The sequence below is a fragment of the Aspergillus pseudotamarii genome, assembly GCF_009193445.1.
Source record: "Aspergillus pseudotamarii strain CBS 117625 unplaced genomic scaffold BDV38scaffold_27, whole genome shotgun sequence".
In the NCBI taxonomy this organism is placed as follows: domain Eukaryota; kingdom Fungi; phylum Ascomycota; class Eurotiomycetes; order Eurotiales; family Aspergillaceae; genus Aspergillus; species Aspergillus pseudotamarii.
The window spans coordinates 315,718-338,790 of record NW_022475041.1 but is presented as its reverse complement, the minus strand read 5'-3'; the positions used below and the strand labels follow the sequence as shown (position 1 = coordinate 338,790).

General features: G+C 52.0%; 10 protein-coding genes across 10 annotated transcripts; 5 read left to right on the top strand and 5 right to left on the bottom strand.

Moving 5' to 3' along the window:
- Positions 1 to 726: 726 nt before the first annotated feature.
- On the bottom strand, positions 727 to 2,203 carry BDV38DRAFT_292949 (uncharacterized protein; the record flags this gene model as incomplete). The annotated part of the gene is made up of 2 exons (XM_032062127.1): positions 1,354 to 2,203; positions 727 to 1,300 (listed from the first exon to the last, which is right to left on the bottom strand). The coding sequence occupies exons 1-2, from the start codon at positions 1,782 to 1,784 to the stop codon at positions 727 to 729; spliced, it is 1,005 nt and encodes a 334-aa protein (XP_031913562.1). The 5' UTR covers positions 1,785 to 2,203.
- On the top strand, positions 2,052 to 4,458 carry BDV38DRAFT_271340 (O-methyltransferase-domain-containing protein; the record flags this gene model as incomplete). Its single annotated transcript, XM_032057299.1, has 6 exons — positions 2,052 to 2,120; positions 2,305 to 3,352; positions 3,575 to 3,643; positions 3,693 to 3,999; positions 4,060 to 4,143; positions 4,203 to 4,458. The coding sequence occupies 6 exons, from the start codon at positions 2,052 to 2,054 to the stop codon at positions 4,456 to 4,458; spliced, it is 1,833 nt and encodes a 610-aa protein (XP_031913561.1).
- BDV38DRAFT_246891 (cytochrome P450) lies at positions 4,428 to 5,970 on the bottom strand. The gene is made up of 2 exons (XM_032054606.1): positions 5,857 to 5,970; positions 4,428 to 5,807 (listed from the first exon to the last, which is right to left on the bottom strand). Exons 1-2 carry the CDS (start codon positions 5,868 to 5,870, stop codon positions 4,592 to 4,594), a joined length of 1,230 nt encoding a protein of 409 aa, XP_031913560.1. The 5' UTR covers positions 5,871 to 5,970; the 3' UTR covers positions 4,428 to 4,591.
- Positions 5,971 to 6,448: 478 nt separating this feature from the next.
- gliJ (dipeptidase gliJ) lies at positions 6,449 to 7,820 on the top strand (the record flags this gene model as incomplete). Its single annotated transcript, XM_032057298.1, has 3 exons — positions 6,449 to 6,671; positions 6,724 to 6,883; positions 6,935 to 7,820. 3 exons carry the CDS (start codon positions 6,449 to 6,451, stop codon positions 7,818 to 7,820), a joined length of 1,269 nt encoding a protein of 422 aa, XP_031913559.1.
- Positions 7,821 to 8,031: 211 nt separating this feature from the next.
- On the bottom strand, positions 8,032 to 12,891 carry gliP (nonribosomal peptide synthetase gliP; the record flags this gene model as incomplete). The annotated part of the gene is made up of 2 exons (XM_032062126.1): positions 8,032 to 10,404; positions 10,468 to 12,891. 2 exons carry the CDS (start codon positions 12,889 to 12,891, stop codon positions 8,104 to 8,106), a joined length of 4,725 nt encoding a protein of 1,574 aa, XP_031913558.1. The 3' UTR covers positions 8,032 to 8,103.
- Positions 12,892 to 13,832: 941 nt separating this feature from the next.
- BDV38DRAFT_271336 (nucleobase cation symporter-1 family protein) lies at positions 13,833 to 15,695 on the bottom strand (the record flags this gene model as incomplete). Its single annotated transcript, XM_032057297.1, has 4 exons — positions 13,833 to 14,475; positions 14,557 to 14,800; positions 14,832 to 15,258; positions 15,333 to 15,695. 4 exons carry the CDS (start codon positions 15,693 to 15,695, stop codon positions 13,833 to 13,835), a joined length of 1,677 nt encoding a protein of 558 aa, XP_031913557.1.
- Positions 15,696 to 15,739: 44 nt separating this feature from the next.
- BDV38DRAFT_87387 (Gfo/Idh/MocA family protein) lies at positions 15,740 to 17,282 on the top strand. Its single transcript, XM_032064076.1, has 3 exons — positions 15,740 to 16,384; positions 16,442 to 16,562; positions 16,625 to 17,282. The coding sequence occupies exons 1-3, from the start codon at positions 15,953 to 15,955 to the stop codon at positions 17,170 to 17,172; spliced, it is 1,101 nt and encodes a 366-aa protein (XP_031913556.1). The 5' UTR covers positions 15,740 to 15,952; the 3' UTR covers positions 17,173 to 17,282.
- A 110-nt stretch (positions 17,283 to 17,392) lies between these two features.
- On the bottom strand, positions 17,393 to 18,928 carry BDV38DRAFT_271334 (O-methyltransferase-domain-containing protein; the record flags this gene model as incomplete). The annotated part of the gene is made up of 4 exons (XM_032057296.1): positions 17,393 to 18,105; positions 18,167 to 18,487; positions 18,539 to 18,776; positions 18,893 to 18,928. The coding sequence occupies 4 exons, from the start codon at positions 18,926 to 18,928 to the stop codon at positions 17,393 to 17,395; spliced, it is 1,308 nt and encodes a 435-aa protein (XP_031913555.1).
- A 74-nt stretch (positions 18,929 to 19,002) lies between these two features.
- Positions 19,003 to 20,745, top strand: BDV38DRAFT_246850 (uncharacterized protein). Its single transcript, XM_032054605.1, has one exon. It carries the CDS (start codon positions 19,596 to 19,598, stop codon positions 20,430 to 20,432), a length of 837 nt encoding a protein of 278 aa, XP_031913554.1. The 5' UTR covers positions 19,003 to 19,595; the 3' UTR covers positions 20,433 to 20,745.
- A 1,378-nt stretch (positions 20,746 to 22,123) lies between these two features.
- BDV38DRAFT_246848 (SANT/Myb-like DNA-binding domain-containing protein) lies at positions 22,124 to 22,734 on the top strand. Its single transcript, XM_032054604.1, has 2 exons — positions 22,124 to 22,148; positions 22,227 to 22,734. Exon 2 carries the CDS (start codon positions 22,229 to 22,231, stop codon positions 22,565 to 22,567), a length of 339 nt encoding a protein of 112 aa, XP_031913553.1. The 5' UTR covers positions 22,124 to 22,148; positions 22,227 to 22,228; the 3' UTR covers positions 22,568 to 22,734.
- Positions 22,735 to 23,073: the final 339 nt, after the last annotated feature.

Here is a 23,073-nt window from a genome sequence, read left to right as displayed (position 1 = left end):
GCTTACTTTTTGCCATGGTGAGAGTGGAGTTGACCCACTGGCTAGACTGAGAAGCAAAGAAAGATTAAAAATAGCGAAATACAAGTGGAAAGTGAGCGGGCTGGTGCCTGAGGATCGAAGGTCTAAAAGAAACCTTTGACCGCCTGCCATAAAAGGCAATCTGTTGATTCTTCAGGTTCCCCTCGCTCAAAACGCGTCACGAATATCTCCCAGAAGTCGAAATCACTTCATTGACGCTCTATGTTATTGATAACCCGGAATATACGTGTCAAATAAGCCAAAGAAAAAGCCATTGTAGTTTACAAGGAGTTTTTATTATAGATAGTTATAGGTTAGCTGGTGATACTTTAGAGCATTGAGCGAGCGGTGGGATTATATATTTCTGTGCCCATCAGGTGAAGCAGAACATGATGACTCCTGTCGGCCAGCAACCGACCTTCATATTCAGATTACGGCTTCATAAATTATTATATACAGTGCCAAGGGGACAATATCCTGAATAGTTATATCATGTCGTCCTCGAAGAAGACCAAAGCCCTCGTTCTCGATCGGACTCAAGAGATTCCATTTTCAGTTATTTTGTTTGGGTTGAACCCGTGACAGAAGAGCACTAAGCTCGGTTGGGAATGTTTGACTTATTGACAAACAAGAAATCCAGTACACACACAACAGAAACAACTAAAAGATACAACAAACCACGAGGACACAAAAGTCGAGACTCGAGGTTCAGTCCTGTTCTTCCACGGCATTTCCCCATTTTCCCCGTTCTAACCGCGCTGCTACAGCCGCCGCCAGCCCCTGGCCCATGGCTAATGCTTTGAACAACGTACGTTGTCCGAGGGACGCGCAATCGCCCCCCGCGTACACTCCATCCAGACTGGTCATGTAAGGGACACGCGCTGAGATGCGAATAGCCCCCGATTCGGTTAATTCTAGATTCAACTGACGGGCAAATGGCCCTTGCAGTTGAGATGCGGGACGATGAAACACATGGGACTCAACGATTGAGCTGCCATCCGCCAGGTGAACGACGACCTGAGATGGGGAATCGGCCCCAGGTTGTAAGGATTGGATGGGGGTCGTCTCAATGGCGATTCCGGCGTTTGGGGAAATCCGTGTCTCGAGGGCTCGGGCGAGATCCTCATCACCATGGGTGTAGACACGGACTGACGCCGCAAACTGTCGTGCCTGCCACACCGTATGTAGCGCCATGGTCAACTCGGCCAGATCACCAACGGCCAAAACGGCGAGGCAACTGAAGGTGAGAGAGCCCGGCTCATTTTCAGCGGGGTGTGTCAAGCTGGTCCATCTGTCAGTGGTATGAGAACATCTCAGGTGCAGAGGACAACGTACATGCGCTGTTGTTCCCAACAGGTGTCGTACCCGTCAATATCAGGCAGAATATCCTCTGCGCCGTCAGCTAGAACTAGGACATTTGCCGTCCAGACATGACCAGTATCATCCGCCGCTTCAAATAACCCGTTCGGCAGTCGCCGCACCTGAGTAATCCGCTGACTGTGCACGCTGACCTCGGAGCTTTCCTTACCGATCTCTTGTCGAAAGGGGTGGAATACATCGGGAGTTTTACGACGGGAATGGAGAAGGAGGTCCAGCGCCGGCCGTGTGGAACCCGCGTTCATGTCTGGATCGCGGAGACGGTCATCGGATGCATTGAACAGAATCACACGGTGGTGCGCTTGTCCTAACTCCCATGCCGCATTTGAACCAGCAGGACCACCGCCGATAATCAGCACGTCCGCCGCCGACTGAGAAGAATCGCACATGGCAGAAACAGAAGATGGAGAGTGGGCGTGCAGAATATTTCGACGAGCTAGGGAAAGCCTGTCGGTCCCAGTTGGATATATGGCAGTTGCTGTCTGTCGGGCGTAGTGTCCGGCGTCGGTCGCCGATTAAGGACCGAATGGCCGCTATCGAGCGTCATAAATCCTGGTGCGAAGGGTTATAATATGGACAAAGCCTTTCCCTATCCACCGTCCGTCGACCTTTTCACAACGACCATACCTTTTTCCTCTACGGGAATGACCACGATCATGGACTCCCCCTTGACCGACGTCGAACGAACCGCGCTCCAAACTAGCCTGGAGGCTTTAAACCGACAGGTGGAAGAAACACTTGAAATCCTCCGGAGCAATAGCCAAAAAGCACTGCTTCAGACGCTCCATACTGATCAGGAACTGCCAGACCCTGCCCTGGAAGCCCTGGCCGGCAAGACCATCAACCTTCTGCATGAAACCCAACAGCTGCTCGAACCGGGCCATCTGATCCTTGCAGATCACTTCTTAGGTCGGGAAATACTCTGTATCGGCGTTCAGAGGAGTCACTAACAGGAGCCGAACAGGTTACGTGAGCACCAAATGTCTCTGTGCAGCCGTGGAGCTGAAGCTGGTCGACATCCTCGCCGGCGCCGACAAGGCGGGTATGACCGTGGACGAACTAGCTGATGCCAGTGGAGGACACCCAGACCGACTGCAACAGGTGTTGCGAGTTTTGCGCAACGATAACATCTTTGACTACGATGCGGTCTCCCACCGGTACCGCAACAACCGGGTGTCCGAACTGCTGCACTCGGAGCATTGGACACAGTGGCACAACTGGGTAGACCTGTATGGAAACGAATTTTATGATATTGCCCGGGGGATTCCTCGTTCCATCCGGCGCGAGGAGGCGCGGTGGGCTGCTCAGATAAATTTTGACACTCGTGACGATATGTTCACCTATTTTCAGGCGCAGGGCTGGCTGCCGCGTCTGCACCGCACCCTTGGTGGAGGTGCTATTGCCCAAGCACCTGGCATCGTGGCCGACTATCCCTGGCACGAGATCGGCTCCCGGACCGTCCTTGATGTCGGCGGTGGTGGTGGCGGATTTCTCGCTTCCCTGCTCCGAGAGTATCCCCAGATGCGAGGGGGGATTCTGGACCTTCCACGGACCATTGAACACGCGTGCACCCTTTTCCATGAGCCCCAAGGACCGTACTACGATCTACGTGAGCGAGTTCCTCGCGAAAACCTCATTGCGGGAGATTTCCTGAAGTCAGTCCCGGCGTTTGAGATCTATACGATGAAGTGGGTTCTGCATGACTGGAAGGACCCGGACGTTCTCACGATTCTGCGCTGTATCCGTGCCGCCTTGATTGACGGTCCCGACAGTCGATTGGTGATTCTCGAATCGAATCTCTCGGATGGTCAAATGGGACGTCTGTCGCGTTACGGCGATATCAACATGATGATGACCGCGAACGGTCAGGAACGATCCGAGGAGCAATGGAGGGCGTTGGCTGCGGCGTCTGGCTGGGCGGTTTCCCGGATCTATCCTATGCGACGCGCATGGGTTTGTGCTATTGACCTCCGGCCATCCGCCTGAGAGTCCGGGGACCGAAGGCATACTTGAATTTCTTAGCCCACCTATTAGATATAAACTCAACGCGCAGTACCCTTTCTCCTCGTGTTAACCTTCCTGCTTTACTTACCCTTATTTGTATTATTTTCTCCTCCAGCCGCCTAAACGCGTAACCCCGTTCTGTAAAGAACAATGTCTAGCAACGCCATTTTGTCAGATCCCAATGGGGCCGTCGTTATGGGGGATATGGAATACGATGGCCGAGTAATCCTCTACATAATCAAAGGTAAGGTCATCGTCTCTGTCCACCACGCTTCCTAGTAACCGGACGGCAGCGGACGAAACCTCCTACATCAACTACATTAAGCCCTTGATCCTGGCCGAAGAGATACAATTTCCGCATGTCCTCTCGGTGATTGACACCCGTGATGAATGGTTTTATAGTATTCATCCCGAGCGGATGGTGCCATCCCTGAAAGACCAAGACCCGGTGACCGGGGAAAAGGTGATCGTCTTTGAGAGCACGGCCTGTCTGCAGTACTTGGTCGATCGCTTCGACACCGACGGCACCTGGAGTGGGCGAACTGTGGCCGAGAAGGGGGCCATTCTATCGTGGACGGCATACCAAACTGCCGCCCTTGGGTAAGGGCATTCTGCCTGGGAATAGGGAACGCGATTTGTTCTAATCATTCCATGTCACAGGCCAACAGCCAAGTATTGGTTGTATTTCAAGCGAGGCTATCCCACGCGGGCCAACCCCGTTCAACTCCCTCGGACAATTGAAAAGTAGGTTATCTCTCACTGTCAATGGTCGCTGTGGGTACGATTCTGACGGCTGGTGATAGACTACACGCAAATACCCTCAGACAGTGGGATATCCTGGAGAAGAGGCTGAAGGAGCCTGGACAACAGTACATTGCGCTGAAGGATCGGCCCACACTGGCGGATCTCTCCTACTTTCCCTTTGCCATGCCTTGGATGTTCACCTTCCTCGGCGTGGATATCAAGGATTGGCCCCATATTAAGCGCTGGAGTGAGAGAATGCTTAGTCGGCCAGCGGTGGCAAGGGTTCTACAGCGCGCTCCGACCCTCGGACATTGAATAGTATTATACATTGTTCAATCGATTGTATGTTGTTTGTCTATTGCACTATGTCCAATGTGGTCCTAGCAACTGTGAAAGATCTCCATGTAGTGACAAGAATATTGGCCGCTATTTGAGTGTCACTTCCCCTTTAAACGTTCCTAAGCTGGGTACATCTCAGATACAGATCGGGGATCGTAATCCACGACTCCAAGTCCCGTTGCCATGTGCTATTCTTGCCCGGGTCTGTTTGCAACCAGCCCAGGTCGTAATGCGCTACGAGGTGGGCCAGCAGCGTCCGAATCACCAAATCGGCGACATATCGACCCATACATTGCCGGGGACCAAATCCAAAACGCCAATACTGGTACCGCAGCTCCGTCGCCCGATGTTTCAAGAAGCGATCCGGCCGGTAGCACTGGCTGTCTGGCCCCCAGAACTCGTTGCGGATGTTGAGCGCATAGGTGTCCACGACTAGATTTGTCCCGGCTGGAATGTTATAACCTCCAATAACGCGATCAGTCGGGGCGGATTGCGGAACGGTGAATGCAGCAAGAGGCTTCAGACGGGCGGATTCAGAGATGCAGGCTGCGAGTAGGGTGGAGGAGGAGAGCAGATATGTGTCATGGTCCGTCGCAGATAGAACCTCTTGTCGAACGCGTTCTTGGATGTCCGGATGGGCGGCGAAGAAGACGAGGTTCCAGGAGATTCCACCGGTGGTGACGTCCAGATTGGCGAAAAGCGCTTCGTCAATGGTCTGGTAGATCTGCTCAACTGAAGTTGTTCCGGCCCTGGCAGCCTCGGTCATGAGGACGATGGGCAGTGTACGTTGTTGTCGGCATGCGCGGTCGTAGGCTCGCTGATTGAAGGTCCTCCATCGGCGCTGGAACTCGGCTAGAGCTCGGTTCGTCGCCGTAGGGAGATATTTGGACCATTGCCAACGCACGATTCCGCCCTGTATCATGTGCTTGAAGAGGTCCTCCCGGAGTACACAGAGCTGCTGGAGCTCTGCCCTCATCTCTGCATCGCATTCCCCGTAGAAGATCTCGGCGACGATCCAAAATGGAAGCATCTTCAGGTCCTGAGCCGGGTGGATTCTCTCCTGCCTCAGGTCACCCGAAGCAAGAAGGCGATCGAAATACTGTCGCGTATGCCGTTGAATGAGCTCCAGATAGGAGGGCATTTTATCATGCTGGAACGGGATTTCCGTAATGGCGCGAAGAGTCCGCCATCGTTCGCGGCTCACGAGTCCGACGCACTGGCCCAGAAGTTCACTCATGAGATAGCCGGAATTGTTGTTCTCGGCCTTGGTGTGTTTGTTGGAATCCCTGAAAACAGCCTGCAGATGGCTAGGCTGTGTGAGAACCCTGCCCCCGTTAATATAATGACCGGAGATACGAGTTGGACGCCACTTACACCTCCGACTTCATGCCCGACCAAATACGATAGATCTGTCCATGTTCCTTTTCCCAGAGGTCGCGGTTCTCAATGCCCTGGAGGAACTTCGCCACGTCGCCTTGTCCATTGGGCCATTTGTATGGGCACGTCGGCAGATTGCGACTGCCGTCCACCGAGAAGATCGGAAAGCGTGAACGGAGGTATCGCTGGCTATGATTAGAATGAAGACGGGTTTGAACATCTGGCTTACATACGTCAAGAATAGTAGACAAGATCTCAATAGTAATCCGTTTTGCATACGGCGACGAGATTCCAACGGTAACCACCACTGCGACGAGGATCCACAGCATCTTTCCATCCATAAAACAGCAATCCATTGTGACGACGGAAGGTGTTTAGACTATAATAACGCTTTGTGACTGCAGAGCATGCGCGTATACTGTTGCTACTATATCCATAAAGGGTCGGCAACCGTGATAGCATCGGTCTCCGTAGGGCGACATTGTCATGGGCAGCATGACGGGCAACGCCACGAAGGTCCTTAAGCAAGAGCATATAATGCGCCCCGCTGAAACGTTTCCTTACTATGACCAATACACATAGTCTGACCATGACTATGGACAAAAAGGGAGATCTCGAGTGGATGCCACTCCAGTTTGAGCCAGTCCACTGGGGCAGGCGTCAGCGGAGTCTTGCCTACTCCGTGACTCTAACGCTTGTCGCTCTATTTTTAACATTTACTCTACGCCCCGAAGCGTTCCCCTCCTTTCTAGCGAGAAACAGCCTTCAGAAATCCCCCTTGGAGCAGGTGCTGACCCGAGTGCCCCTGACAGGTATGTTCTCGACGATAGTATGTGAGTAGGATTCTGACCATCTGGGTCTTAGATGGACATAATGACTTTGCGATTTGGACTCGTGCTTTCTACCAAAATCATATTTACCAAGCCAATTTTACCGACCATAATGAGCTCTACGGACAGGTTGATTTTCCTCGACTGCGGAAAGGCAGATTGGGAGCGCAGTTTTGGAGTGTCTACGTCGAGTGGTAAGGCCGTGACAACGGGGACGCGCTGCAGTGCTAACAGACTCCATCCAGTGCACGCAATCCCAATGAGCCTGGAGCTCAGTATGAAATTGTGCGGGACACCTTCCAGCAGATTGACCTCGTGCACAGGATGATCGACCACTTTCCGGACTTTCTCGTCCCGGCATCCTCGGTCGCCGACGTACACCACAACTTCTACCACTCCCCAGAGCGCATCTCCAGTCTTCTGGGCATTGAGGGCTTACATCAGATTGGCGGCAGCGCTAGTGTCCTGCGCATGTACCACGAGCTCGGGGTGCGGTATGCTTCCCTCACGCATACCTGTCACAATGAATATGCCGACAGTGAAGCTCCGGCGGAGCCCCGGCATGACGGACTTTCTGCCGCCGGAGAGGCGATCGTTGCGGAGATGAATCGAGTGGGAATGGCCGTCGATCTCTCCCACACGAGTCTGGCGACTCAACGCGCCGTTTTCAACGTGTCTCGGGCTCCGGTCATGTATTCACACTCTTCGGCGTACGCCCTCTGCCCACACTCTCGGAACGTGCCTGATGATCTTCTCCAAATGCTCAAGGAGAACGATGGAATTGTCATGATCAGTCTTTACCCCGAGTATACTAACTGCCACGATGCAGACGCTGCCTCTCTCGCAGATGTGGCCGATCACATCCAGTATGTCGGCAACCTGATCGGCTACCGCCACGTCGGATTGGGGAGCGACTTTGACGGAATGCCGCACGGGCCCAAGGGACTGGATGATGTGTCCAAGTATCCGGATCTCATTCAGGAGTTGCTGGACCGGGGGGTCAGCGTCGATGATTTGGTCGGGGTAACGGGTGGTAACGTGCTCCGCGTCTTGGGCGTTGTTGAACATGTCGCTAGGAGCCTGGCAGACAAGTTGCCGTTGGAGGATGATGTCAAACCCTTCTTTGAGTAGATATGAATTCAGCAAAGACAAATAATGAACTTGTTTGATTTTAGATCCATCTTTGTTCTGTTGTCACCAAGGGTTGTCCTACTATAGATCTAACTTAGAATACAGTACCACATTAAGCAGGAGCAAGCTAATGCCTAATAGAACCTTGGCTGTGTAGGTGAAAGCTATTGGATTCAATGAAGTAGTTACTCAAATAAATACAACTGGAACTCTTGGTGAACGTTAGAAACAAAGAGCACTACCCATAAAGAATTATACCAAAGCATTTCCACCATAAATAATATCACTGGATATCAGAGAGAGGAGTTCCAAACACCACATCCGGTCTCAACACCTTGGCTGGCCCTGTCTCTGGTGGACGAGCCAGTGTTTGCCGGATCATATCATACGGCACATTCTGCATCAAGAGAGAAAGGGCCAGCGGTATCCTCGATTGGAGGAGATGTATATCCCCCTCCGTAAAGCAATCAGTATCATACTCCAATCTTAAGAGTAGTCGGTCTTCAGATAATGCGCTGAACTCGCACAGGAGCCGAAATTTGGCTCCTTCAGCGTAGGTGTAGCAGGTTTGGAGGCCTGGGACGGAGAGCTCGAGCCCATTTGAATGACTCTGACTGTGGAAGGTGACAACGACATCGAACAGAGGATGGTCTGGAGGTGTGGTGGGCACTTGAAGATGCTCGAGGAGCTGGTCCCAGTGGATGGCGTGGCCGACTGATGATCGAACGGCCCGCTGCACGGTGTCGAGATATGATGCCTTCTCGTTATCATGTGCCTCCTGGCCGAACTTGATGCGAACTGGTAAAGGCTCAAGGAAGAGGCCCACAACATCCAAGTCCTCTTGGGATTTGCGGTTGATGTACGGAATTCCTAAGACGATGTCGGTCTCAGTTGGCATCAGCGTGGATGGATCGTCGAGGCAGAGTGCGATCACGGCAAGGGACAATTGTTGAGCAGTGATGGATGACAGGCGAAGGAACTGTCGCATACTCTGGTAGGTCGCCGTCGGAATCTCACAAAGTGCAGACCGGCCACGATAACCGCATCGAAAGCCACCGTGCCCTAGGAGATGCGTAGTGGCCGGGAGTTGGCCAAGGCAATCGGACCAGAAGTCCAGATCGCAGGAGGTAGGTTTCTCCTGCCAGAGGGTACTATTCATGTATGTGCATGGAATACTTTGGAGACTGCCTCCCTGGTAATGTGAGGAGATCTCTCGAAGGAGGATCTGTAAGGTGGTCAAGTCGGCAACGATGTGACTGATGGTGAGGATGAAGTAGGAATCTGACACGACGGCGCGAATGGGAGCAGACCGAGAGAGAGAGAAGGGCCGATTGACTTCCACCCAGGGGTTTACAGTCTTGACTGCCTGCACTCGAGGTGCTAGTGGGCTGTACTGGCGCACCACACGCCCTGTTGCTCGATTGAAAATATACCGAGAGCGCAGGACGCGATGCCGGGACATAACCTCATTACACGCGTGGACCAGTCGTGCACGATCCACCAGACCTTCGTTGATCTTGGCCATAAAGTTCACGTTGAAGCTGGAGGTACTCTCATTGACCTGGTACTTCTGCCACCATTCTCTCTCAATCGGAGCGATAGTTGATTCCCCCAGACCCATTGGATCGGGCGTTGCCAGCTGTTGCAACCCTGGCCCGCTGTCAATGGCGGCGGCGAGATGATCGATGCGATCATGCTGGGCAACTACATAGAGAGGAACTTGTCGATTGACTCCTTGACTGATCCGAGTGGCCAACAGTAACTGGAGAAGCGAATGGCCTCCGAGCTCCCGGAAGCTGGAATGCGTATGCAGTGCAACATCTTTGCCCAGTTGGAGAATATCACGGAAGGCGTCGCCGACGAGCTTCTCCATTGGACTAGTCAACATCCGACCTGTTGAAATAGGCACCTGTGCGCTGAGCTTTGCAATCGCCTGGTAGTCTCGCTTGCCGGCCTTGGTGGTGGGAAATTCATCTAGGGCCAATATCCTGCGTGGTGTCGCATAGGGAGGCAGGATTTGTGCCACCCGCGCCGCGAACGCATCCACATCGGTTGATGCAGGAAGAATAGCGGCGATGAGGTGGTTCCCCTGCCGAGTGAGTGCAACAGCATTGACTGCTGGGAAGGCTCGGATCATGCGAGTCTCCAAGTCATCCAAGTCGAGACGGAAGCCACGCAGCTTGATCTGGCGATCAGTTCGTCCCAGACAGACGACTTCCCCGTCTTCCGACCAGTACCCTCGATCGCCGGTTTTGTACATACGCTCCCCAATGCGGATGATCGGATCTGCTATGAATCGCTGCGCCGTTTGTTCGGGCATGCCAATATAATGGCGCGCCACTTGGACTCCTGCAATGTAGATCTCGCCAATGACACCCGGTGGGACTAACTCCTGATTTTGATTCATAATATAGATGCGGGTAGAGGGATTCGGGGGTCCAATGGTCACCCTCTTGCTGGGATGCAACTGTTTGATCGTCGCGCCGCAGGTCCCTTCCGTAGGGCCGTACATATTGTAGAGCGTCTTTTGTTCAGACCATCGGTCACAGACATCCTGGGTGACGGGCTCGCCGACGAGGTAAACCTAAGGTAACTTAGTGTTAGTAACGTGGACTACGTGGAGGGGGAGTAAAACTTGGGTACTCACCGTACTGAGCCTCTCGAAGTCAGCCGGGTTGAGAACACGCGCCATGGATGGGGTGAGAATGGCTGAATCCACATCGCTCAAGTGTGCGAAAGGATCATCACCACCTTGAAGCACCAGAGTCGCTCCATAGCTGAGCGCCGAGAAAATCTCGTGGATGCTGCCATCGAAGGCTACAGACATGATCTGAGCGACTCGGCGGCCAGGCTGTGCGAACAGCCGAACTTCGAGGTCGCGCTGAAAGGCAACTAGTCCCTGATGGAGGCACATCACACCCTTGGGCTTGCCGGTCGACCCCGACGTAAAGCATAGATACGCATCGGTTTGTGGTCGAGGTGTGTCACGATGAGTGATGGGGATATTTGCATCTTTCACCAAGTCTTCCACGACTAGGAGACGATCGCAATTGGTCGGGCAAAAGGATTGGTCGGAGACCGAAGGGATCAGAAACAGACAAGATCCAGAGGCTGAGAAGATGGTTTCGCGGGCCTCTTGAGGTAAGGCCTTGTCCAAAGCACAGTATACACCCCCTGCCTTCAAGATGCCCATGATCCCAACGATCCAATTAACCGACCGATCTGCATGGAGACAGACCACCTCTCCATCCTGGATATGACTTCTCAGTGTGGCCGCAACGCGACCCGCGTGGGTGTCGAGCTCCTGGTATGTAAGGTGGCAGCTGCCCTTTTGAACCGCAATGTCCATCGAGTTCCGCAATGCTGCACACTCGAAAAGCGTCACCAGATCTTCTTTAATAGCGACGGTTGTGGTCAGAGCGGAGCTACAGTTACCAAAACCCATCAGGGTTTGAAGATCGACACATCCCAAGAGCCCCTGAAGGCATTCCTTTATCGGCCGGTGTGGTCGAAGGAGGAGCTGCAACGCCCGTTGGAAATACTGCCCAAGACGAACGATATCCGCCCGACTGTATTGACTGGTGTGGTAGACAAAGCGAGCTGCGCCATCGGAGAGGACATTGATGCTCAGTGGTACATCAGTGGTCTGACGTGTATATGGAGGCTCTAATGGGGACAGGCCGTCTTTGCATTCAGGCCCTGGGACTTGCATGGCCATGGCAGAGGAGAAGTTCCTCGTGTAGCCATTATCGGGTGTGGTCCATTGATACTCAGCCAGCTCCACCATCCGAGAAAACAAACGCTTGAGAAAATCTTGCGCCGACTGTTGTCTATCCAGAGTGAGACAGAGGGGGAGTGTATTAACTAGAGGTCCAACCACTTCATCCACTCCTTCCAAGGGAATGTTCCGACCAGCTAGGACGGCACCAAACACCACCGAGGTTGAATCTGCATACAGGCTGAGGACTAATGACCATGCCGCATAGTAACAAGTGGAGAGTGTCACCCCCAGCCGTTTGGCCACACAGTGCAATTGTGCGGTGGAGACCCTCGGTGCTGCGTAGACTTCCTCACTTGCAGTGATTGCTGAAGAAATCCCTTCTTGTGTCGGGGCTGGAAGGAGGAGCTCCCCCTGGGCTTGTTCAAGCTGAGCTGCGTGGCCTGCCCAATACTCATCCCCTTCCCTCTTGTGTTCCTGACGCCAAATGCGAATTCGCTTCTCGACATCGGAAAACGACGGGCCGGGCAAAATCGGTAAACCTGCTATAGCACGCCGGACTTTGCAAAATAGCAGCATAGCGGAATAACCATCGACCAGCGCGTGATGAACAGCCCAGATCACTGTGCTTTGATCGATAGCAGGAGGGGGTCGCTTCCAGTGGACTACTTTGAAAGAAGACGATACTGACTTAAGCCAAAGGGTCTGTAATTGTTCGCGATGCTCCGCTTCTGTCTCCACGGTTACTTCTGTCCAAGTGAAGTATTCTTGGTTCTGAGCTGATCTATCAAGAATGGAGGCTTGGAATATCGGCTCGCCTTCAATGACTGCTTTCCACGCCGTTTTGAGGATGGGGATCACGTCGGTTCGGTAGGTCTCATAATGGTATATAATATTCGTTCCGGGGCTTTTGAGGGAGCCGTGCAAGAGGGACGCTTGCATCTCGCTCAGGGTCTCTGTGACATGTTGCGTCATGACGCTCCCTTGTGTCAGATAGTCGTCTTCGGCAGCAGTTGATACATTGCTGGAGATGGGCGTAGCTACCCGTGGGGAGCCTCCAGTTGAAGAGGAGGGGTGTGATAGATTGTCGCTGTCATCGGATGGATCTGGGATAGGCAATGGGCTGGATTTTGATGATACCAGATCGGTGAATAGAGATTGTAGGCTTGTGCAGGATAGGATAGAGGCTATTGGCAGTGAAACCCCTAGGCTTTTGCATCGGGAGACAAAGTCCACGGCGCTGAGAGAATTGCCACCATTGTGCACAAAACCAGAATTGAGATCTAGCTCGGCCGTGTTGACCTCTAACGAGGCAGCTAACTGCTGTACCAATGAATACGTTGAAGGATTCATTGTCATTCGTCGTGGATACTAGATACTGATGGGAGCACGAGGAGGATTACAATCCGCTGCCATATATACGAATTTCGCTCGAGAACTTGGAAATACTACAACCTCACCTCATAGCCACTCTTCGGCCATCCCGATAGAGATACATAGCTGTGCGGCTCGGTAGCCGAGTATAGACATACCACCGGCCATGCCCCTAGGCGTGGAGCCGGAAGGATCGCCGTCGACCGGGAGAATTAGGGTTCTGCTCAACAAAAGTCCTCCGTAACTGTGCCCAGGAAGCTTTACTGTCCCCAAGTGATGCTTCCACTGTCCATTTGGCTAGCCATTAGTAGGGAGACTGCTACAGGATGTCGAGAGATTTGTTAGGAGATCGCTACTGTATTCACTCTGGTTAATGAATAAATTTCCTGTCAACGTGAGAATCATGCTCAAGTGAGTGCAAGGCAAAGTATGGCAATGATTATGCCTTTCCTCCTCAACCCTTCGCATAAAACCATACTATGCACTGTGTCTACCAGATCTTTTGAGTAGAATGCGGACATCCATGCCCAGGTTTGCAAGGAGAGGTGCCAAGAAAAGTATGTCGCGTTTAGAAGACACACTCTGATGGAATATGGACCATCTCATGGATGGAGAATCTGACGTTAACACAATAGTTGCTTAGTGGCAGCATAAGTTACTGAGAGCGTGAGCAAAGCGGATGCTTTGACACTGATGGTGATAATGCTTTGCTTCTCGCTTTAGCATTCAATTGATCACCTGCTTCAGCAAACAATTTATCTATCATAAAGTGGAGGGAATGTACGTAGTCAGATTGAGTAGTTTTAATGGTAAATAATGAAGGTGATATTTCCTGAGATACTCTAGATTGAATGTATAGCTACATATTTACACTCTCTTTCCTTGTTTCTAGAGTCCTGTTCTTGTACACAGACAGAATTCTAAACTTTGGTTTCTACAGCCTCTCGACTCTCATGGCTGAGCGACCTGTCACTATCCTCCTCCGTAGAGTCTTTGTTGACGCCTAATTTCGCCGCCTCCTCGACCGTAAAAGTTCCGTAGGTATCGTCCCGGTCAATCTCTCCGACGCCTGGAGGTGGGAAGCACTTATTAACGAGGGTGTGGATGGCCATAGAAGACAGCAGCCCGTAGGGGAATCCGAGTGCGTAAAGATGATCAGCCCCTACAGACACCTGGATGGCGGGATTGATACTGTGCATGAACCCAGGAAGCAGAGGAACCCATCCAACAAGCCAAGGAAGGACACTCCGCCAGTTGAAACCCATGGTGTAGAAATAGATTCCTTCAGGCCGGGCGTGGTATAAATCAGAAAGCTTAAGCCGTCTTTGCCGGATAAACCAGTAGTCACCGATATGGATACCACAGAATGGGGCCATGAAGATCGAGAATGACGAGATCACACTGACGAAAGTGGTTGCCGAGGCCAACAGCTCCCATGGACAGAGTGCCATTCCGAGAATGAGTCCGACGTAACATCCGCGTCGGATGTTGATGTACTTGGGGAGCAGACCAGAGAGGTCCATACCCACCGAATATCCTGTCCATAGGTTAGGAACGCTTTGTCTTCATGTGCTGGGGGATGGCTTGCCGTTATCCACCACATTCAATGCTAGTTGCGAGCTCACCAGCCCGATCCCGGCAAACACTGCAGCCGCGCGGGAGGTGGAACTGTAATCTTTCTGTAACCACATGGCGAGGATGGTGGGAGGGTTCCAGAGTGCTTCACCATAGATCGCCTGCGTCGCAGAACTCGTCAAACAGCCAAACAAGGGCATGATGGAGCCGATGATAATGAATGTGAACCACTGGCCGAAGACCTGATCACTCGGCTTTTGAGCAAAGCGGGAGAAGTCCATCTGACTCGCTGAATGGAGGTTAGGAACATCATCTTCAATGGGGATATACGAGAGGTGACTTACTCAGAGCGATGGAAAGAGTTCCGACCACCGTAGTAATGCCTTGCATGATTCCGAATCCCAAGGACTCGCTGGTCTGCAGTTGCGACGGTTGATGGATTAAGTCTCCTGCGCCGTGGGCGTGCGACAAGGACCAGATCATGATGCCCAGTAAGGCTGCAAAGGATACAATATTCATTCCAAACATCAGCTTCTCGCTTCTTTCGGGTCGGCGATAAAGCACAGGAATCGAAATGATGTTAAAGATGGCCCATCCGATAATCTGCTGAGATGTGACATGCGCAGATGGGGGCAAAGTATTGGACATCCGAAAGAAGGTAGGAAAGATCCCAGAGAGAATTGCTGTCACGCAAAGGCCACCAGTGTAGGACTGAAAAGCGAACCCGACGACCGTGAGCCCAATCCGTAATAGGGTTGGGAAAAAGGCTCCCTAGAAGAGTCACAGCCATGTTAGACTGCCTCGGTTCCGTTCGAGACACAAGAACAAGGCTTTCATCTACTTACAAAAACCCCCCAGATGGCTCGCGAATACACGAGAAACCCGATATGCCACTCGGCCCCAATGTATCCAATTAGAATTGCAACGATAGCCGCGATTGTCCTCCCGAGAATCACCGCCACCATCGTTTGCCATACCGACAACGACGACGCCACGAGTGAGCCGCCCAGTTGCCAGTTGGTCAGACTGAGCTGCCAGACCGACCACCATCCGATGAACGTCATGGTAGTCCAGGTACGCCGGCTGGGTGGGAGGGGGCGAATATCATCGTTGATCCATACCGACACCGCTGTCTGACCGCGAGAGGAGAGTTTCACCGCGTCGTGAAGGTGTTCTAACCTGGTGCCATACCGTATTGTGGTGGCCATGGCTGGATATTGTCCACCCGTGGAATGAGTAGAGAGTTAATCTCTTGATGGGGCGAGGGGGCCAAGAAAGGTGAAAAGAAAATGTTCCTAGGGCTGAGTGGAGAATGCCTTAAATTTCCTCCCGGTGACCGACAGCCCCCTTCGGTGTCCAGAGTCCATTTAAGCACCCAGGCCCCCATAAACAGCACCACACCACGATTCAAAGAATAATTGACTGCTACCATCCATTCTAGAGACGCGACACACAGCCAGTGACCATGTCAAACAGGATTCGCTTAGGGATCGTTGGTCTTTCGGCTGACCCCAGTCATTGCACCAACTACATTCACAAGCTCCCCTTGACAACAACCCCATTGAAAGAAAGGTATGAAATTGCGGCGGTATCCATGTCATCCCCAGAGAAGGCTGAGGCGGCCGCGATTGCGCACGGCTTGCCGAAAGAAAGTGGATATCATAGCGTGGAGTCACTCGCCAAAGACAGTGACGTGGACCTGGTTGTCGTCTCTGTCAAAGTTCCTCGCCGCGCAGAGCTGGCTATGGCCGCTATTGAGGCCGGTAAAGATGTCTATGTCGAATGGCCATTTGCCTCGAATTTGGTCGAGGCCGAAAAGCTGGCACAACGCGCGCGCGAACAGCAAGTGAAGAGCATGGTTGGCTTACCGACGAGGCTGGCACCACAGGTCTCGAAGGTAAGGTCGTCGTATCGACTGTCAGTACGGAAACCTCTAATAAAGCCCGTGTATCAGATGAAAGAGATTATCCTGTCCGGAGCCCTGGGGCGCATCCTGGCCACCGATCTACTCGTGACAGACGACCTGTTTCTAAAATTCCATGCCGACAAAAGACATTCTCATGATAAGGCGAATGGTACGTGATGAAACCCCCCAAGGTACGCACATGCGACAGACAGCTAAAATATCTACCTGTAGGAGCCAATATTGTCACTATTGCCGGTGGTCACTTACTCGACGCAATGGCCTTCCTCCTGGGCGAGTTTACCACCCTCCATGCACATACCAGCATGTTGTTCCCGAAGCCTGTCTTGTGCGATACCCAGGGCAACCTCAAGACTGGTCAGTTTAATGATTCTCCAGATACCTTCACTCTGCACGGCAAGATTGGCGATTCTGAGGTCCCAGTGTCGGTGTGCATGTATTCACATCCCCCGACTACCCCAAACTTCTTTCAATGGGTTATCACCGGCGAGAAAGCATCGTTGAAGATGGAGGGAGCAAGTTTGATGATTCACGCTATCCCGCCAAAGCTCTTGATAACGTCCTCTGGATCGGAGTCTGTCAGCTGGGAGGAGATTTCCCTAGATAGCACCATAGTCCCAGGGGCAGAATATCAGGCTTGGCTGGACAACGACAGGGAGCGGATCGTAACCCTAGACGAAGCTGTTGTTCGGTACCGCATGGTGGACGCCATCTTTAGAAGCGCTGAGTCGGGGCAGTGCACATCATACCGTCACGACTAGATAGTCATGAGAGCAACTCCAACTATTAAATGCCGGGATTGCTATCTAGTATCCTCCTTGATCGTGTTCAAAATGACCATCCCTTACTCTTGGAGACGAAGGATTCTTCATTTTTCTTTTCCAAAGGTTGAACTGCAGTGATATGTATTCCATCTAGAGGGGCAAATATTTGTGTGTCATAATAGAAGGTTTATAAAGCGTCTTAGCATATAGTGATAGTTTAGTTACACACTTCGAGCCTCTCCACAGGTCGCATATCTATGGCTGAAGGCCAGGCACCTGGAAGTTGAGTGATACTGACTACCTTCCAGCCAGTACAGGCTGCTAATTGTCTCCATTGCGTCTCGGTGCGCTCTTGGCCATGCTCCGCGGTCACCATCACATTAATGTCTCCCAACCGAGACATTCGTCCCCACCGGCCGTCAGCCAACACCGACTCCAGCACGATTAGGCGACTGACGGGCTTGTTGATGATGCTCCGGCGAATGTTCCGTAAGATCTGACATGCCTGCTCATCATTCCAATCATGCAGACACCAGCGCATCACATATGCTTCGGACGGGATAACTTCCTGAAGAAAGTCTCCCGCAATGACCCGATCCGGAGGGATGCGCAAGGCCACATCAGCGTATTTGCTGACCGGTTGGTGAAAGGCTTCTTGGAGAAACGGGAGGACCCGAGGGGTATCTACGATTCCACCTTGGAGGGTCGGAAGCGCGCGAAGGAGCCCTGCCATCAAGGAACCATCCCCACCACCCAGATCGAACAACGTGTGATTAGACAGTTCGGCCCATGGATACCCGGCGACCATGCCGGGAGTCTGAGCGATAGCAGCAGCCCCCATGCATTCTCGCAACCGCACCATGATGCCCTTGCGCTCAAGGTAGCTAAACATACTTTCGTCTGTATCGTAATGCACCTGTGCTGGGGAGCCTGGAATTATAGATTCAGTATGGATTTCACCGTCACAAGTGCATCCGAAGGAGAGACTTACGGGTCACACCGTCCGCCATAGCCCGAGGAAGCCCCTGGGCCATTTGGTAGAATTCCTGACTGCATACACTCGCCCACCGATGCCATTGAGTCCAATGATCCTGCCTCAGCATTTCCGAGGCTTCATTGTTTTGCACAGAGTCGGTATCCGCATCGTAGGAGAAAACACCATTATTGTACAATAAGCGTAGGACCTGACGCAACCGGTCGCATCTGGCGCCACTCGAAATGGATAATTGCTTGATAGTCTGAGTACCAGATGCCAGATAGTCCGGAATTCGTAGTTCTACTACCGCTGCTAGGCATTGTGTTTGCTGGTAACCTGGCATAATATGTTAGAACCTGCGTAATTCATGGGTAAGCTGAAACGCACCGAATAGATGGTCGACAAGGGCTAGATACGCTGGTTCAAGCAGCTGGGTAACTTCTGATGCTAGGTCCACTATACGACTGGCCACTGCTGTAAGGGCTGGGTCAGTGGTTGGCTCTGCTCGTCGGAGTGATGCGAAAGCTGCCGCCCTGTTCGGTTGCTTGGACTCTTCCACGACCGCTCGCAGGGCAGTCTCAAGCTGCAACAATGATTCCATTGTTTTATAAATAGTGTAGTTAACCTGAGAGAGCAAAATGAATGTATTTTGTCTCAGAAATTGAAACTTTGGCGATATAAAATGCAGACGAATGCCCACTTGAGTGGTGTCCGGGCTCCGTACGGATCAACTCCGGTCACCGAAGCCGTGCAATTAGCCCTAATGTAATCGTTCATCTCGCACTGGTAAGATGGACAGTCCAAGAATAAAACTCATTCAAGCCAAAGGACACGATGAACTCTGACAGTGAAACAGCACCACTTCTCTCTGGATGCGTAGCAACGGACAATCCACCTATACACAAGGAGGCTCCCTCCCAACACCATGTTACGGCATCTCAATTTCTCCCCGTTTCGCTCCTAGCGTCGCTGGGAATGGCGGCAACAGTGGCGACAACAATCTATGCTTATGCGGACCTCCTTTGCACTGATCCCACTGCCTGTGAAGACTCCGAACAAAGCGCCTACGCCGCGGTTGTCGCCATAGCAAATGGTCTCGCTCATACCGTAGCCATTCTCATTCTGGGGCCTTTACAACATTTGGTGAACCGGTACCTCAGAGCTGGACTCTTCCTGTGGATTATCTGCCGGGCAGCGAGCGTGGTATGTTTGGTTATCGGAGGTGATTGCCCCAGTGCGAAACAAGGAATCATGAACTACCGCCCGCTGATGATAGGAAACAGTCGCCGCCCGGAGTGTGCCGATTGCAGTATCGGGTCGTGTCTTTGAGGGACTGGCGTCGGATAATCTGTTGCACTTCAATCTGAATACTATCTACGTGTCTGTGACTTCCTCCACACGCAAGGAAGCTTCACGTCCGATTGCAGCATCATTGGCGCTCTATATGTTAGGTACCGCCGTGGCACCTATTGCGGTCACAGTTTTCCGAAGCTATACCGCGAGCTTCACCACCGCGTTGATAATTTTTGCTCTCACGGCTGCCTACCTGGTCATCTTTGTGCGTCAGCCTGTTCGCGATGCTACTCGCACTGCATCGAATGAATCTGCCCGACCAGGATGGCACAAATCTCCGCTGCGAGTTTTGCTATCCCCTCTACGGCCTTTCTATGTCAATCGGACGGCCATACCTTATGGACTGTCGCTCCTATTATATACAGCCGTGCAAGGACATTTGTTTCCAGTTATTATGGTCTTTGGCTCCATTAGATTTCACTTTGGTACTTTTGAGAACGGCTTGATTGTCTCCACAGCCGCCATCTGTGCCGCACTCCAAATTTCCTTCCAGGTTTATGTGGCTCCGATGTTGGTTCGGTTCGGTCATTGGCTCGGATGGGGGGTTCCAAATCTCTCGAGGGTGCAGCATCAGGATCGCAATGCTGTGGTCGGCGCACTTGTGTTGCAAATGGTTGCGCTGTCAGCGATTACCCAAGTGCACAGCCCTATTCAGTTGTACCTCGCAGTTGCTCTCTCGTCCGCCGGGTTGGCAGTCCCGGCTTTCTTCAAGGCCCACTTTGTCTCATTCATGCCGGACGCACCACAGGCTATATCTGCGCTGACGTTCATGGAAAGTGTGGGAGGGCTGGTATCCCCATTCGTCCTGGGGGCATGGCAGGCGGTTATTCCCGGCCCGTCAGTCTTCTTTCTGGCGGTAGCACTATTAGGAACCACGCTGGGTCTGTTTTTGGTGGCGGGTCTCTTTCATTCTTCAGGTCGGGATTGAGTGACATTGCTACCCTAACCACCCCCCCTCTAACATTTTGCTATGTGCATGCTATCGAGGCCAGGCGAGAGTGGAGGGCAACCATGAACATTGTTTTAGCTACAGTCAATGCTGCGTTGCTTCTCTTCGGCCAACTACCGGGAAGTTGAAGGGTCCCGACCATGTATTCGCCGGAGCTGTTGAACTGTTCTTTTGACAACATTGTATCTTCCTTAACCGTACGATGTACCCGAGTTGGTTGTTATGCCGTTCGTTGCCGGGGGGGAATTAAAACGAATACCTCGTACTCGCTGTATGGTTATGTGGGATCCGGGCGTCGAATAAATGCACTCAATATAAAGTTTCTCGTATGAAGTCCAAGGATCGTCACAACTGTATTATTTTAAATCTGCAAGGGAAAGTCCTTTAACTTTGACGTTTTCTTAATTAAGGTTCCTCTAAAGCTCTGCAGAGGGGGACACGAATAACTGAAACTGAACGGATGGCAAGAAGATCAAACAAAGAACGCTTTAATTCGTGGAGAAAAGGTATGAAAGCTCTGTCATTGGCCCAATTTATCATCGGTTCCACTGTACATAGTAAATGTACTACTGATTGGCGCGGCATAAACTGCAGGCCGAGGTAACTATACGTGGCTTAAGTCTTAGAGAGGGAAGACTCTATTGACCCGTAGAGTGAATTGAAGTGTATGAACCTAAGCGAATGGCTTCAAACACCTGAGGATTCACGGAGTAATTATGGGAATTCCCCCACCTCGTATCCAAGTTGGCGCTCGGGCCCATTCGGGTGCAGTCGAGGTATAGGTCTGCGATAGACACGCGCACCAACGGGAGGATGCACTGTGCCGGATGCGGGAAGTATCAGAAGTGGGCAAATTAGCACGATTTCACTAGGTACGTGAGGCTAATGTAAGGCCAGGGGTGTTAAGCCTCGACTAATATCTGACCTGTGTACTAGTGGTCTTGGTCCCGAGGCCCATTCACTCTGCAACGGGATGAGCCACATCCCTAGCGTACCACGTTATGATCCTCGAGTGCATTATTGCCAAGTTGTTCATATTTGAATAACCCAGTCGCTGTAATATGGAGTCGCGATAGGAAATATTCTCTGCTTCGGCCGTTATGAGATGCTGATGTGTTTACTAAGCCCTAATGCAGCCGTAGTGCGACCAGGCAGGGATGATAGAAATAGAACCGTATGATATAGCAGAGAGCGCCTTTGGACATTATTTAGTGTGCTGCGAAAGGATCTAGTGCCACGGCCACTTCGCAAAGGTGTCCCCAGTCACCCTGGGCCTGGGTAATGGGCATAACTTTCTAGGACACAACGGAAATATTTCACTATCCGTTGATTCAGGATGCTCATCCTTGTTGCCCCTAATCTCACCTGCAGGATATCCAAAGCTTTTCCTTGGCCAATGAATGATGCTTAGCTCAACGACCAATCTTTCGACAGAGGAAAGTTAGATTCTTCATATCTTAGTTACTTCTCGCTCGTAACCACCCCCGCCGGGCGGGAACTCACCGACTACAAATTCGTCGTACTGTTATAACTAGAGCACTGTCAATAGAGGAATTGTAATTCTCCCTCGCACCTAATTCAACCCTCGTTGCTGGGGCGGAATAAGTCGTTCTGCTTAATTCAACATTATGCCCCGCGTACGGCGGAAGTGGACTCCCGAAGAGGACTCTCTTCTCCGGTATGCCGTCACAACTGGTAGGTTTTATCTTTCTGATCTTCTTCTTTGTCATGTACAAGAACATCCTGATGTTGAATATGGCTTGAACTATGCAGCTATGGAACAGTCTCGCCCGCTCATGTGGCGTGAATTGGCGAAATCGGTGCCTGGACGGTCGAATAAGGACTGTCGCCGGCGGTGGTGGAACAGCTTGGCAGATGGGACTGCCAAGGGTTTCTGGTCGGAGGATGAGGACGAGCGCTTGATGCGAGCTGTCAACAAATATGGCACTGACTGGCGTAGAGTGGCCCAGGAGGTCATCTCGAGAACGCCCGATCAATGTTCTAGTCACTGGAGTCAAGTACTGGACCCAGAGATCAACCACTGTGACTGGACGGGCAAGGAGGCATGCTCATTCCATTCGTCCTTTACCCAGAGGCTCGCTGACAAGGAATAGGATGAGCAACTTTTGCACGAGGTCCTTACGCATGGCACCAATTGGACCGTCATCGCCACGTCCCACGTTCCCCGAAGAACAACCCTGTCCCTGAAGAACCGTTACGCTACGTTGCGACTGAGGCATGAAAACAACAATAGAAGCGAAGAGAAACCCGTCCCAAAATTCGACCAAACCCCCAGCATAAGACTAGGCGATGCCTGTGATCAGGAGGGTGACAGTACTGAAGATAATCAGGGAGGAAATGAAGACAACCAAGATGACGGAGATGATAGTGGGCATGAGGACGACAGCGGAGACGAAGATAATGAGGTGGACGGCAAAGATACTTTTTATTCAGAGGGTTCCACTTCGACCAGCAATCTCTCAATGCTGCCACCAACCCCGAATGGTTGGGTGAACATGTTCGAGCAGGGTGGTGAACTCCCGACTATCTCGTTCAACAACCATCCGTCGCCGTTGGTTCCAGGGCCCAACAGCAACGTGGGTCATGAGAACACATTCAT